This window comes from Felis catus, chromosome A3 (genome assembly GCF_018350175.1).
Source record: "Felis catus isolate Fca126 chromosome A3, F.catus_Fca126_mat1.0, whole genome shotgun sequence".
NCBI lineage: Eukaryota > Metazoa > Chordata > Mammalia > Carnivora > Felidae > Felis > Felis catus.
In genome coordinates this window covers 45,146,318-45,160,835 of record NC_058370.1, presented here as the reverse complement: position 1 = coordinate 45,160,835, position 14,518 = coordinate 45,146,318, and the positions used below count along the sequence as shown (strand labels likewise).

At 41.4% G+C, this 14,518-nt stretch overlaps 1 protein-coding gene across 9 annotated transcripts in view; it reads right to left on the bottom strand.

Annotated features, from left to right (window-relative positions):
• CFAP61 (cilia and flagella associated protein 61) overlaps positions 1 to 14,518 on the bottom strand; it is a 285,236-nt gene that overhangs the window by 123,769 nt on the left and 146,949 nt on the right. Inside the window, exon 18 of one of the 9 annotated variants that reach the window (XM_019826885.3) lies at positions 10,291 to 12,347. The exons of 7 other annotated variants lie outside the window; for them this stretch is intronic. In XM_019826885.3, the coding sequence (XP_019682444.3) occupies positions 12,195 to 12,347 (153 nt within the window). In that variant the 3' untranslated portion in view covers positions 10,291 to 12,194. Of the gene's footprint in view, positions 1 to 10,290; positions 12,348 to 14,518 lie in introns of those variants that run through there. One more of the 9 variants, XM_045053927.1, reaches the window with a different exon arrangement.

Here is a 14,518-nt window from a genome sequence, read left to right as displayed (position 1 = left end):
TTTCCACTGATTGAAATTATTTTAGTTGGCTCTTTGCCAGTTGCTTAAATGAGCAAACAAATGATTTAGACATAATCAGAACTACTTGGGATTCAATCTGATCTTTTTACTAAAAATGATGTTGATGTACACAGTCAGTTGAATTTATGCCCTGATTCACATACAGTTACCAAGAGACCTTAAATTCATAGTTTGGAGATTCATGCATATTTGTTAACTATTTTGTGTTAAAATTAAAACTAAAATTTCTGCTAACTATTTTGTGTAAAATTGCTCAAAATGCAATTTTATCTGATAGACTTTAGTTCTGTGTTTCCACATCCGGTTTGGTTTCTCTTATGCACTTACTTAGAATGAGTTAGAATGACTACAAAAGCATTATTAAAACTCAATTTCAGTAATAGATCCCAAATCAGAAGTTACTGAAATTACAAATAGGCCAATAAACTAGGAAGCAGTCAAAATAAATATAAATGATGCTACATAATAAATGCAAGGTTCATACTAAAATGGAATATGATAATGTCTATGGTGAATTTTTTTCTAATGATACCATTTCATTCGGAGGTTATGTTCAACTTCCAGGATCATTAGACATGGCACCATTAGCCCGGTGGCAAGGTTTGGGCTTGTTTTCTTAATTCTGCTACTGGTTGAAATTCTGAGCCTCTTTTCCTTAAATATCAGTTTCCTCAGGTGTAAAATGGAAGTAAATTACACAAACCTCTGCCTTCCTCAGCAGGCAAACATGGGAACTATTCATTAAACAACATCTACAAATACTTTGAGCTTTTCAGGCAAAGATGTTACACAAGGTAAAATTGCACATCCTCTCTCCCATCTGCAATATGAAAGGCAAATCTTCGAAAAACACATTTTAAAAGGGCAAAACAATGAGCTCAATTTTCAGCTCCACACCCATGTATATATATTTTTCTCACAGAAAGCTTCCAAAGACTTCAAAGGGAGCTCTGTCCATGCAAGGAAATGGAAGATGGGGAGATCCAAAGCCATTAGGAATAGAATTTCTGAAATTCTTAATAGGCCTCCTTTTCCTTCATAAATGTAATTTTTTTCTTATGCTTCTGTATTCCCTTTTTTTCTCTTTTTGAGGCTCTTTGTTTCCCAATACGATCAAAATAAATGACAGATTGATATCAGTGTCAGTTTCAAATTTCAAAGTTCACAAGTTACCCTCTTTGGGGCAAAGTATTGCCATTATTTACCAAATAAAGAAAGGGTAGAGAGGAACAGATATGTAAAAGAGAACTAATAAGTGAGAAATCACTTCCACAGATACAAACTACAATTTTGGAAAGCCTTTCAGCTAAAATCATTAGAAGTGTTCAAGAATCTGATATGAACACCAATGCCAATGTCCTGACAGAGTAAGAAAAAACTGTGAAGAAAATGCTATGATTTTGAGCCTTGCTTTATGAAGGATTCTCTTAACTTTCCCAACACTTTTTGTAGCCCAAGCACTTCAGAAAAATGTGAACTGCCTATGGTATCTGCTGAGAGCAATGATAACCCAAGGACACTTTCTCACTTGCATTCTTTTTTTTTTTTTTTTTTAAGTAGGCTCCATAAACAGCATGGAGCCCAACATGGAGCTTGAACTCACAACGGCGAGACCAAGATCTGAGCTGAGATCAAAAGTCAGACCCTTAACTGACTAAGCCACCAAGGCACCCCTCTGGGTTGCATTCTTTTTTTTTTTTAATGTTTATGTATTTATTTTGGGAGAGAGAGAAAGTGGGGGGGAGGCGGAAAGAGAAGGAGAGTGAGAATCCCAAGCAGGCTCTGCACTGTCAGCACAGAGCCCGACATGGGGCTCAATCCCACAAACTGTGAGACGATGACCTCAGCTGAAACCAAGAGTTGGGCGCCTAACCCACTGAGCCACCCAGGCTCCCCTGGCTTGCATTCTTAGCATGATAAAGAGCATACCCCAAATCATGCTACATGGGCAGAGTGGGCTGTGGTTAGTGAATGATCTACTCCAGGTACACTCTAGGCACTCATGAAATATGTGGGAGGCGAATGAAGCCCTCTGCAAAGTTATTAGTAATACTACCCATGAAGAATTGTTGTTTAAATAATTATATATCTTTAATTTCTTTACATTCTTCACATTATCCAGGGCAGACAGTGGGAGCATAATAGATTCTTGTGGCATTCTCCCACATAGATTGAATCCTACCTGAAAGAAAGAGGATTCCTGTATAAATTAGGGTTGGGCTTGGCTGCCTACAACAGAAAACCTAGCTTAAACAGAAAATAGTAGCTTTAACAGGATGGAAGACAATTTCTCTTTTACGCGAAGGGAATCTGGAAATATGAAGTCCAGGGTTACTGAGTGCCATAAACTTATCAAAGACCCAGACTTTTACCTGCCTAACTCCCCATCTTAGTGCAAGGTTTCCATCCTCACAGATGGCCCAGGATGGCTGCTGGAGATCAGACATCACATCCGCACTCCAGGTAGCAGAAAGAAGAGAAGGGGGAACAAAAAAGGAGCCTCCCTCCTAGCTGAGCCACTCCCTTTAAGCGTCCTTCCCAGAATTCCCATTCCAACTACTTCTGCCTCCATCTCAGTGGCCAAAACTGAATCATATGGTTATGCCTGATGCAAAGGAGGCTGGGAAAGAGTTGGGTGCAATGCTGCCTTGGATAAAATCGAGGTTCCATTATTAAGTCTAAAGGGAGCAATGGCTATTGGGGGCAACCTAGTGGCCTTTGCCATAGTTCCTTAAACTGCTATAATACATTGCATAAACTTCTTCAACTTGCATTTTTCTTATATTGCTCTTATCAACTCCATCTGTGCCAATCCTTTGTACACCCTTATTCCTCATCTGGATATTCTCATTATTTTGCAAACATTATAAAAAGTGAAAATCATTGCCACCCTATGGCACTCGCTTGTGGCCATTCTTACACATTTACATTAGAAGAAAAGTGTTCTGGGAGTTGAGTTGAGTGACCTTTACTGGATTTCATCGATTCTAGGAGGCACATTTTTTTCACATCTTGGCATCCCTGAAATCAACCTCACAGTCAATGTCATCTTAATCACTGCAGTCAGCAGGCAGCGGCAGTGACACAATTCCTTTCCTGGGTGTGGGTGACTTGTTCATGGCTATTCACTGGCATCACTTCCAGAGAATCCTGTGTGTTATGTGTGCAACTGCTACTGACAATGTCTTCAAAAAGACTGCAGCATGATTTGGCATTAAAATGAACACTTACTGTGTTCCCATAAAGGCCTGAAAACTGAACGGCAGGGTGCAAATTTGATATTAGTGAAGCAAATATTAGTCATTGGAGGAATGGCTGTCATTCCATATTTTCTTGCAATGCAAAAATCAAGTGCTTTATAGGAGCAAATAAAGGATGACAGATACCCACAAGTAGATACCTGTGTTACATTTTGTTACTGAGACAACGGCAAAAGTTTTATTCCCATCACATAGCAAACAGTGCAATTGAAGGGAATGTAAATTGCCTCTCTTCTCTGAATAGATGAAAGAAATTTCAAAGCAATGAGATTTATATGACTGATTCATATTCTATTCAGGACTCCCATTAAAACACTGTGTCATAGCTTAATTTGCCATTTTTTTTCCTTCATGGTACATAAATAAGGTACAATTTATAAATGATAGTGTCTTAGATTTGATAAATTGATTTACTTGTTTTTAATTAACTGCCCTTGACAAGCAGCTCATAAAATCATTAAAAGTTTGATTGCTTTGGGGCACCTGGGTGGCTCAGTTGGTTGAGTGGACTCTAGATTTCAGCTCCAGTCATGATCTCACAGTTTGTGAGCTTCTTTGCTGGCAGTGCAGAGCCTGCTTAGAATTCTCTTTCCTCCCACCCTGTGTCTCTCTCACTCTCAAAATGAATAAACAAACTGTAAAAAGAAGTATTATTGCTTTGATGCATACATGAGCATTGGCAAGGGAGATCCACTGATGGTTTTTCAGAGACACAAGATTCACTGATCCCCAATGTCAGGCACACTGGCACGTGTACCACGATAACCTCAAATGGCTCCATATCCCTTCCTTCCTACCTTGAGTCATGTCACATGTTTATTTTTTTTTTAAATTTTTTTTTAACGTTTATTTTTGAGAGAGAGAGAGAGAGAGAGACAGAGCATGAGCAGGGGAGGGACAAAGAGTGAGAGAGGGAGCCATAGATTCTGAAGCAGGCCCCAGGCTCTGAGCTGTCAGCACAGAGCCTGACATGGGGCTCGAACCCACAAACTGTGAGATCACGACCTGAACTGAAGTTGGACGCTCAATCGACTGAGCCACCCAGGTGCCCCTCATGTCACGTGTTTAGAAATGTCCCCAGAGCCTCTGCATCACCCTAGTTGAATCTTGTCTGGCATGTTTCAGCTACTTGGCACTCCAGGTATCATCTTTCATACAGTGTCCCCTACAAAGGGAAGAAATGACTTCTCCAGTGTGAACACAGGGAAAGGCAGGAATGAAGCAAATCCATGGCAAGGAAATGGTTTGCAGGATCGATAACCTGATCCTGTATTGTTTTCAAAGCACAAATTACTACTACAGTGCATAGGTCTCTCTTGAGAAACTTCACTGCTGCTTAATTATTCTCAATTTCTATATCCCCATGAAAGACCCACTTGTGATAAAATAAAATGAAGGTATGGCCTCACAGGTTTTGCAAACACTCAAATTCAAAAGTGAAGGAAGGCACTCCTCCTGTTAAATAATGCCCTTCTGAAGTGAAGACATTCTCTTTTAGGTATCTGAAGACAAGAATGGTCCTCCAGGTATTAAATGAAAATTGCATATCTGAATGTGTTTACAATAAAGAATTTGACTCTGAATGTTTTAATAATTAGGCAAGGAATCAGAAAAATAATCTGTGATAAATGTATTTTCTTGAGATTTTTGTTAAATTAAAAAAAAGTTGTATTGGGGTGCCTGGGTGGCGCAGTCGGTTAAGTGTCCGACTTCAGCCAGGTCACGATCTCGCGGTCTGGGAGTTCGAGCCCCGCGTCAGGCTCTGGGCTGATGGCTCAGGGCCTGGAGCCTGTTTCCGATTCTGTGTCTCCCTCTCTCTCTGCCCCTCCCCCGTTCATGCTCTGTCTCTCTCTGTCCCAAAAATAAAATAAAACGTTGAAAAAAAAATTAAAAAAAAAAAAAAGAAAGAAAAAAAAGTTGTATTGTTTGTTGTTTTCCCTTTCTAAAAAAGTAAGAGTGAGGGTTATGGAGAATGTACGGGGTATCATCCATCTGAATACTACTTGCTTAAAGAAAGAGGACCTCCAGTCATCCTCTTTCCATTCCACATCATAAAGGATGGGACATGTAGCTTATCAGGGATGCCTGAACAGTTGATACTTAGCCACTGGCTTGAAAATATTTTGCACTTAATATCATGGAAGTAGACTGGAATCTTCCCTCATTCCTACAGAAGGAACTTACATATACATAGCAGAGAGTTACAATGTCACAGAGTCCTGTCCCTAGTCAGAGAAATAATTAGAAAAAGTATTCATATAAAATTCCAAAGCCAGTCTAACTTGGTGGAGAAGGCAGGTGGATACGTGGAATGATTCTGAGGGCATTAGGATAAGCCCATTCAGTATCCTGCTGCCTGAAATTCTGCCATCAAAACTTTAATGTAGAGCTTAATGCAACAATGTCAACTCAACAAACACACATTGAGCATCTACCATGTGCCAAACACTGACCAGTGTGCTGAGGTAAGAATGAGGCATGGTTCCCATCTTTAATTCTCATTAAGTCAGATGACAGACCTATAAACAAATAAAATACAGTATATAAAATGCAGTGATAAGGGTAGTGTGTCAGGAAGCTATTGCTGTGTAACAAACCAACCCAAAACTGAGTGAATCGAAAGAACAAACATTGTTTAGCTCAGGTTACTGTGGGCCAGCAGTATGGGCTGTGCTGAGCTAGGCAGTTCTTCTGGACCCAGCTGGGAGGCTGTCGGATCAGCTGATGTTTGGGTGGTCTAGGATGGCAAGGAAGTCTTCTTACATAAAGTGCTGGCTGAGCTAGATTTGAAAGGATCAATATGTCCAGATGGACAAGGGAGAGAACAAATTTCTGGATGAGAGGCGAAAAGCCAGGACAAGGGTCTGCAAGGGTGACACATCCCACTGAAATACAGATCAGTCTTTACTAATGCATTTTCAGGTGATGTCCTGAGAAGGCAGGATGGTCCTGCCTGGACAATACAGGAAGCAGACACAGAAGGGGATGCAAGGAGTGGAGCAGGGGTCTGGAGAGGAAGCTAGGAGAGAAAGCCAATGACCAACTGTGTTCATGCTGCCATCTCCCACCTTTGGACACAGAATAAGATGAGAACTTTCTATTTGTTCTCCCAGGGGATAAGCTGTTTGCTCAGGTTGAGCACCTGGATATTTGCACTGCTGGTTTAGGCCTCGGGTTCATTTGTTAGGAAAATGACACCTGTGGAGGAGAAGAAGTCATTTTCCTGAGCATCTCTGTCCAAGTGAGTGCTGTTCCACAGATACAGCTTTTCAATCTTGCTGTCTCCCCAACATTTCTTTATTTTCACCCCTGGTTCTTTTCAACACGGGCCTGCATGTCCTGACTCTAATTTTCATTTGGAAGGTGTGCCTTCAAGCATGCTTTCAGTCTTTCAATTAGGCTCATTATTCCTGTTGACATCCAATTGTATCTCTGGGTGAGTCTGAAGAAATTAAGCATATCTCTTTCATCTCAAAGCAAACAATGGTTTGTATTCTTTTTCACATGACTTTAAAATTCTGCACACCAAAATGTTCATTGGACTTTTTTGTAAGAGCAATGCACAATGATTGTTTTGAAGGAAGAAGCCTTTCTGAACATTCCTGTGGAGAATGCTAAGGCTAAAAACAAAGTTCAAAGGAATTTGGTCAGAATCAATGATTCAAGGGAAGGACTTGCATGAAGGAAGACAATAAATCCAGACTCTTTTTAAATTGAAAAGAAGAGGGCTAGGCAGAAACCTCAGCAGGAAGAAGCTGAAATACTATAAATGGGAGTGGCCACTGCCCAATTAAAGTAGAGAGATATTTTAATAAAACACAGGGAGGCTAATCTCAGTCATTCAGATACTTCATATCAGAGCAGGGAAAGTAAAGGTCTTGGTCCCACTGCCAATTCTTGCGAAAAGAAGAGCTGGGTGTAGGTAAGTGATGAACCAGTGAATTCTACTCCTGAAACCAGCATTGTGCTGTATGTTAACTAACTGGAATTTAAATAAAAATTTGAAAAGAAAAAAAAGAAAAGAAGTGCCTATTGCGTGGAAGAAATTAGTACAGAACATTCCCACTTTCCTTCTTTTCCTCATTCTTTGAATCAATTCCTAATGATTTTGACAACCCTTTTTGGAAAGGCTAATTCCATGCTCTCAACAGAAAATTCTCCAAAATAAGCATTTATATATCTGAAGTTATCACACACACACATACACACGCACACACACACAGCAATAACAATCCTGCTGTAATTAATTAGTACAAAAGGCCTTGCCATGCCTGGAAGGGGAGCTGGCTTGCCACTGATAGCTGGGAACCACCTATGGGATGGCAGGTGTGACTTTCAGGGTGTTTGGGACCCCACACACAAAATCAAGCAGGAGTCTTTGGGAAAGTATTCCCCTTTGTTTCATTCTGTTCTATGTTCAAACACAAAACTATTTTCAAAAAGAAACCCCCTAAAATCCCTGTTGGTGGGACGGAAGGGAATAGGCAAGCATATTGCCCTGTCTTTACACCTGTGCACCACTGACATCATGCTTCAGTGCAAAGACAGGCCGGCACTTCTAATTTCTCACATGCACGTCAGCGGTAAACAGTCCCAGCGTTCGTGTTAATGACACCATCTGGCGCCTCCCATAACTGTGTAGCATTCGGCTTCCAAACAAGATGTAATGGCAGCAACACATGAAACCCACTGACATTTACAGTAAGGAAATTTATTATCAGTCATCGGTTTGGTATAAATGTGTTTGCATGACTGCTGGGGCTATAAAATCATCACCTTTGCCAGGCAAGTGAAGGTGCAATAAATAATGGATTTTAAGCCATGCATGTACTACCAAATCATTAAACATTTATCACACAGGCACAATAGCATCTTAAGCAACAGTTACCACTTGAAAAATTAATGCCACTTTTGAGGGTTAAATGAAAACCATTTAGTCTAAGCTTTAATGATTTTTAATTTGGTTTGGTATGAAACAGAAGGATTTTTTTTCATTTTTATTTTTTAGCTGAATATGATGTATATATAAATAGCTCTTTTATAATAATTTTCTCATGGAAAACCACCACCCCATGCTCTTTTGTTAAAAAAAAAAGACTAAGAAACATAAACTGAAATGTTTCTTAAAAAAAAATCATTGATAAAACCTTTTCAAAACTAGAAATGACACAAGAAAGGTTCTTTAGGAATCAAGATTGTATTCTTCCCTTTAAAATCCTTAATGGATCAGTCAGTATGCTTGCAATTAAATCATTTTAACGTGGAATTAAGGAAATAAGTAAATATTAAGTCACAACACACTAAATCCCTCAAGTAATCTAGCCACATTTGTCCCTATTACTTACTCCTTTAAAATACTCTCCCCACGGGGGGCCTAGTGATTTTCTCTTATATAGTTGTTCATTGGGTGCCCATAGCTTAAGATAAATTCACAGAATAATTCAAAATACAAATAGACCGGGGGATGGTTTTTCGCATTACGTTTATGGAGAATTTATCAAAGAAAACCATTCAAAGGAACAAAGAGGAACCTAGGTGGGAGCCAGTTATTTATTTTCTTCTACATCACAGACCAGGGGAGGAGGGAAGTCAGTGGCTGCCCTTACACAAGCCTCCGCATGCGGGAAGTCAACCAGCAAGCCAGACCTGGACCAACACAGTGGGCTCAGGAGGCTCTGTTGTGGGCCACGACAAGGAGGACAGGTTGTTAAAACAACACCATCTCAATGCGTAAAATGATCACCTAGCAAGGGGAAACAGAGCCATCCCTCTTTGGTGTGTGTGGCACCGTTTTAAAAAACAGTTTTAGTCAGATATCAAAAACTGACTGAATTAGAGATTTCTAGTTTGTGAGTGAAGCTTAACTCTTTGGTGGGAGCTGTTGTGCAGTTTTATGGGTCTGCAACACTGGGACTTCCCTCTTGAGTATCCTGCCCCCTCCAGTGCACACACCCTGAACAGGCAGTGGGGGAGGGGAGGAGGGGGGTAGCCCTGGAAGGAAGGGCAAGATGGTCTGCAAAGCACATCAAGAAGCCTGCATGGGAGCCCTGCTCCTGATCCTTAAATCAGTGGAAGGAAGTGTGGAGATTTCTCTTCATCTCTGGTAACCATTGTCATCTAAGTGGCTCAGGGGGTTGCCTCCTCTTTGTATACTTTAGAACTGAAATCCAAGGTTTTGTCATGATGAGGGCTTCCTCAAACCCCTGTGGGGGGCGTCTGTTCTCTGGAGAACAGTAGTGGGGGTGTACAGAAATGGAGAAATCACTGCAATGTCCTTCCACAGATATACACGTGCACCCCTCTGCTTATCCCAAGTCACAGGGAGAAGGTCAGTTCTCCTGGGCAGACGGAAGAGTGGGTGGCCACCCGCTCTGCATTGCTATCTGTAAAGACCAGGGAGGCATCATCGTTTCATCCATTACACGAATGAATGGTTAACTAGTGGGATTGTGTGGAAGTGAACCCAATCCATTGGGTACTATCATAAAATGACATGTATTGCTTGAGCCTTGACATTAAAAATACCAAGTAGGGGAATTTTTCTAAAGTAGCTCCTCTCTCCAATATCCTATGTGAGGGCCACACACTGGCCCAGTCCTTCCATCTGTCACTAATTAATTTAAATATTTCCTAGAGTTCTAGCTGTTATATTATGTGTTCTGGAAATGACAATCAGGGCTCTCCCCAGAGGTAGAGAATCAATGAAAAACACCAAGAAGACCTTGGTCATTTCTGTCAAAGTTATGTCAGCTCCCATACACTTTATTAATCATTCTGCCTTCAAGTGTGTGTGTGTGTGTGTGTGTGTGTGTGTGTGTGTGTGTGTGTGACAGAGAGAGAGAGAGAGAGAGAGAGAGAGAGAGAGAGAGAGAGAGAGAGAGAAAGCATGCAAGAGCACACCATGGCAAAAACAGCTCTCCTAAGGGTGCGATCCAAGTCGCCAGGCTGAATACAACTGTGAAATGAAAAAAACAGTTAACAATGAAGGAAGAGAAACAAAAAGCAATTCAACAGATGCATGTCATTTTTACTCTTCAGTGTGGATCAGTTTTTCTTGTTAATTATATCACCTATTCTTTCCTTATATTGATAATTACATAATTACATGAAACAGATGGGTGACAGAATGCGCCCAGATGGCGAGAACATAAACAGGCTTACAAATTGCTTATTCTTGAGCATATTATAAAGAATTATTTAATAATACATAGATTTCTATACTTTACACATCTGTTAAGTAGAGCCTTCAAAATAGCAGTTACTTTGTCATTTTTTTCTTAAACAGACACAATGCCTTCCCCAGGAATTCCTAAGAGGCCAACTGCCATCTAGGTAAAATATTTAACCTTTTCCAAACATTTGGATACCTGAAATTCTAAACTCTTATCTGAGTTGGGTTTTTTTCCCTTTATTAAAAATAGAAATCATGTTTCAAGGGAGTCACAACACCACATAGCTCTGGTCTTCTTTGAGCAAAAAGCTACGGAAGGTTACAAAGAAAAGGAAGGTTTATGTACAAAATTTGAAATGTTCGAATTGCGTCAGTTTGGCTTCTGTCGTGCAAATCATTTCAAATAACTGTGAAATCAAAGGCAAAGCATCAATGCTGTGTCATTGGGTGTGTGTCCCCACGGGACTGCGGCAAGGTGGAGGCAGTTCTCACATGGGGGCAAGGGGCAGGCCCAGGGACAGCCTGGGTTTCTGACAGGTATGAACAAGGGAAATCAGCTCCTTTCTCCCGGCCCCCACTGTCCCATCGTGTCAGGTCTCTGCTTAAGTGACCCTTACCAGAGAGGCCTTTTCCACCCCCCACCCCTTATCCTCCATCATCTCTTGGGCTTTCTTCTTGCCACCACCTGGCATCGTGTCTCTGTCCATCGTGTGCTTCTCTCACTAGGACACAGGCACCAGGATGGCAGGAATTGCCCACTTTACTGCTGCAGATTTGGTGCCAAGAGCAGGGCCCGCACACAATAAATCCTGATACGACATTCAAAGGCTATAAATGAAGTCTCCAGCTCTGAGCTTCCTAACCAGAGATGCAGAAAAGGCCCCAGGCCCATGTTTAGGCAGAAGAGTCTGCCCACACAGGCAGGGGGTGACTGTATGAATGTAGGTCCAAACCACGGTGTGTATCAGAGTCTAAACAAAGAACACAACACCTGGACAAGTGATGTGCCAGGGTAGAGAGGCAGGTTTAGGGAAGGACAAACCCACTTGGCTCTTGGGAAGAACCTGGATAGGGGAGGCAGGGGTGAGGAACAGGACTCCAAAAGCAGGAAGCAGGCAGTGGTCATCCACTGTGCTTGGGAAGTTGATTATGTGTAGTATACATGCCTGGAATTCAAGCACTTCTCCAGGACAATGTTCGGATGGTGATTATGTGTACTCTTTGTATGTGCGTGCACGTGTGTATTTGTGTGTATGTGATGGGGGGGAGGGATAGGGAGAGACAAAGAGAGATAAAGTGAGAGAGACAGAGGATGGTTCATAAAAAGCATTTGAGAAGATGAACTGGAAATCTAACTATGTGGTTCATCAAAAAAAAGAGCTCCTAGACCAAAGGTGGCTGTGGGGATTAAATGAGCTCATTCTTATAAAGAATATGGGATATGACATTTACAAATGTTAACTCTCATTAGTACTTCTCCTGACTTGGCTTGGCTTTTCTTACTTTTAGCATATTTTTGTATTTGTAAAAAAATATGAGACAAATTGAATAGTTTTATTGACTTACATAATGTTTTGTTATGTTTTATTTTGCAAAGGAGATTCTTTTGGAATTTGGGCTTGGGGGGCTGTATCCCCCATCTGCTCTCCACTGGGGTGGTTCGCCAGAGGGCAGGCACGTTGGGAAAGAGAAGCCAAGCCACTGGTGTCCTGTCTCACTTCAAGCTCAAGGGAACCGGGATCTCAGCATGGCTGCCCTGAGAGGGGCCAAGGGTTCTTGGGCCCAAGGCAGCATCCTCCAGAGCAAACAGCTCCTGCAGAGCAGAACATGTAGGGAGAGGGGAGAGGGGAGACAGTGGGAACTTCCCCATGAAGAGCAGAGTCAGGCACCAACATCTGACAAGACAAAATGATAAACCATGGTCATGGACAGGGTACTGGGCATGAGTTGAACTTAGCTACTCAAACGCCTTCAGAGTCTGGCATTTGCTCCTGCCTTTAGGGTCAGTCAGATCACCCAGGTGTGTATCCATCTGTGTGTCTATCTCTCAATTGGTGAGTTGTTGGAAGTCATATGGCCCAGGGGGCCACTAGCCGGGGTCCTACCAACACAGAGTGACCCCAGACCCAGTGTGCGAGGAGGGAGGCTGTCTAGTAAACTAATTACAATGGTTGCCAATTGTATATAATTCCACGGGACATTATCAGACATCTTTGTGACCTGCTCACAAATTAAAAATTGTGATAGAAAAATCCCAGTTCAATTTTTTAAATCAACAATTATCTCTGGTTTCGTTGGAGCACCATACTGAGGGTCAATGAGCAGTGGTGAAAATGGCAATGATGTTGGCCAGCAAAGCTTCACCGTGGTGACCGGAGAGTGCTGCCTGACACTGGCTCTCTGGCAGCACGGCTCCTTTCGATTAAACACATAAACTACCATAAAAACCTTGATTATAACAACTACCATGGTGATAATTTCAATGCACTGAATTATATTAAAAAAAACAGAACAAACAAAAACTGGGACATGATTGAAGAGTGGGAGAAGTAGGAACTATGGTAGAGTATGTAATTTATGTTTATTACCAGGGTTTCAACTGCCTGAATGGCTCAGGCCTGCCTGCACTGTAGTTGAGTCATGTTTGACATCTCAAACAAGTAACAATAAAAAACCTTTATGGCTCCCACGTTATTTCCATACCTATTTATTCTATCTCCCCCCCCCCGTTTTTAAGCCATCCTTTTTGTTTTCTTCTTGCTTATTAAGTTGGTTACCATGGAGATCATGACATCAGTAATCTTGACTCAGCTTAATGGTCTTGAGGCAACATACAGGATAAAGGTTTTTATTTTCCCTTAAAGAGGTTCAACCCCAGAGAACAGCAGTGTGAGGACTGAGGGCAGAGCACTTCCAGCTGCTCCTCCAGTGGAGCTCCTCCTGTGCTGGGAGCAGGCATACCAGGCTCCCTTATCCGAGGCAGCACAGGGCACCCCAGCATGGGCAGGAAGGTAACTGTCACTTTGCTTTCCAAGGCCCACTTGATCCTTTGCCTCTGATGTACACAAATGCCATTTTCCCTTCAGAGTTGGTGAGCATGTAAATAAGGACAACTAAACTCAGATGGCTTTATAAATTTACTAAGTTGTGGAAAATGTTTCATCCACCTGAGCTCAATGTGAGTGTAAAGTCTCTCTAGGTTCCTGGTTGTTTTCCCTGTTTCCCTAGTCTTTCACATCTTCTAAGAGAGCATATCCTACCTTATAAAACTAGAATTTATTTATTTTTTAAATCATTTTATCTATTTATTTATTTCCATCACCTATTCACCCATCCCCACACCCACCTCCCCTCTGGTAACCATCAGTTTGTTCTCTATAGTTATGAGTCTGTTTCTTGGTTTGTCTCTCTCTCTCTTTCTTTTTTTTTTCCTTTTTAAGCTAGAATTCATTAACAAGATACAACATCTAAAAGCTTTCATGAAAAGACGTAAAAGTTAGGGTTATAATACTTTATAATAGGTGTATCCATTGACATAAAATCACTTAATAATGAATGGAGCCTATGTTTTTATAGTTCCTCCATGGTCCAGAAGGAGTGGGCCAGCCCCACAAGTAGCCTTCTTGGTCTGTACTCTGTGTGCATATTACTGTTATCATCATGGGGGAGGGCTACTATTTTACATTAGCAGTTGTATTTAATTCCTGACAAATCCTTGTTGACTCAAGACCCCTCCCGACTCTTCAGGCAGCATCCAGGGACACCAGCCATTGGGCAGACATGCCGCAGGAGAGTATGTGGGTCAGTTCTCTTTTTTTTTTTTTTTTCATTTCAAAGCTGATGGCAGATTGAGAGAAGGTTTTTAAGTCTCAAAAAAGCCTGACTTTTGAGTATTAAAAGCATTTGCCTCAAATGACAGATTTCAGAAGAACACACAGTGATAGCAAAGTCTATTGTCCCAAAATTGGAAAGAGGAAGAGAGTTGGAGGGAAAGAGAGACAAGTATAGCACAGGCCTCTCCTTCCCTCTGGTTAAGGCCATAAAAGTGGAAGAAAAGGATAGGATC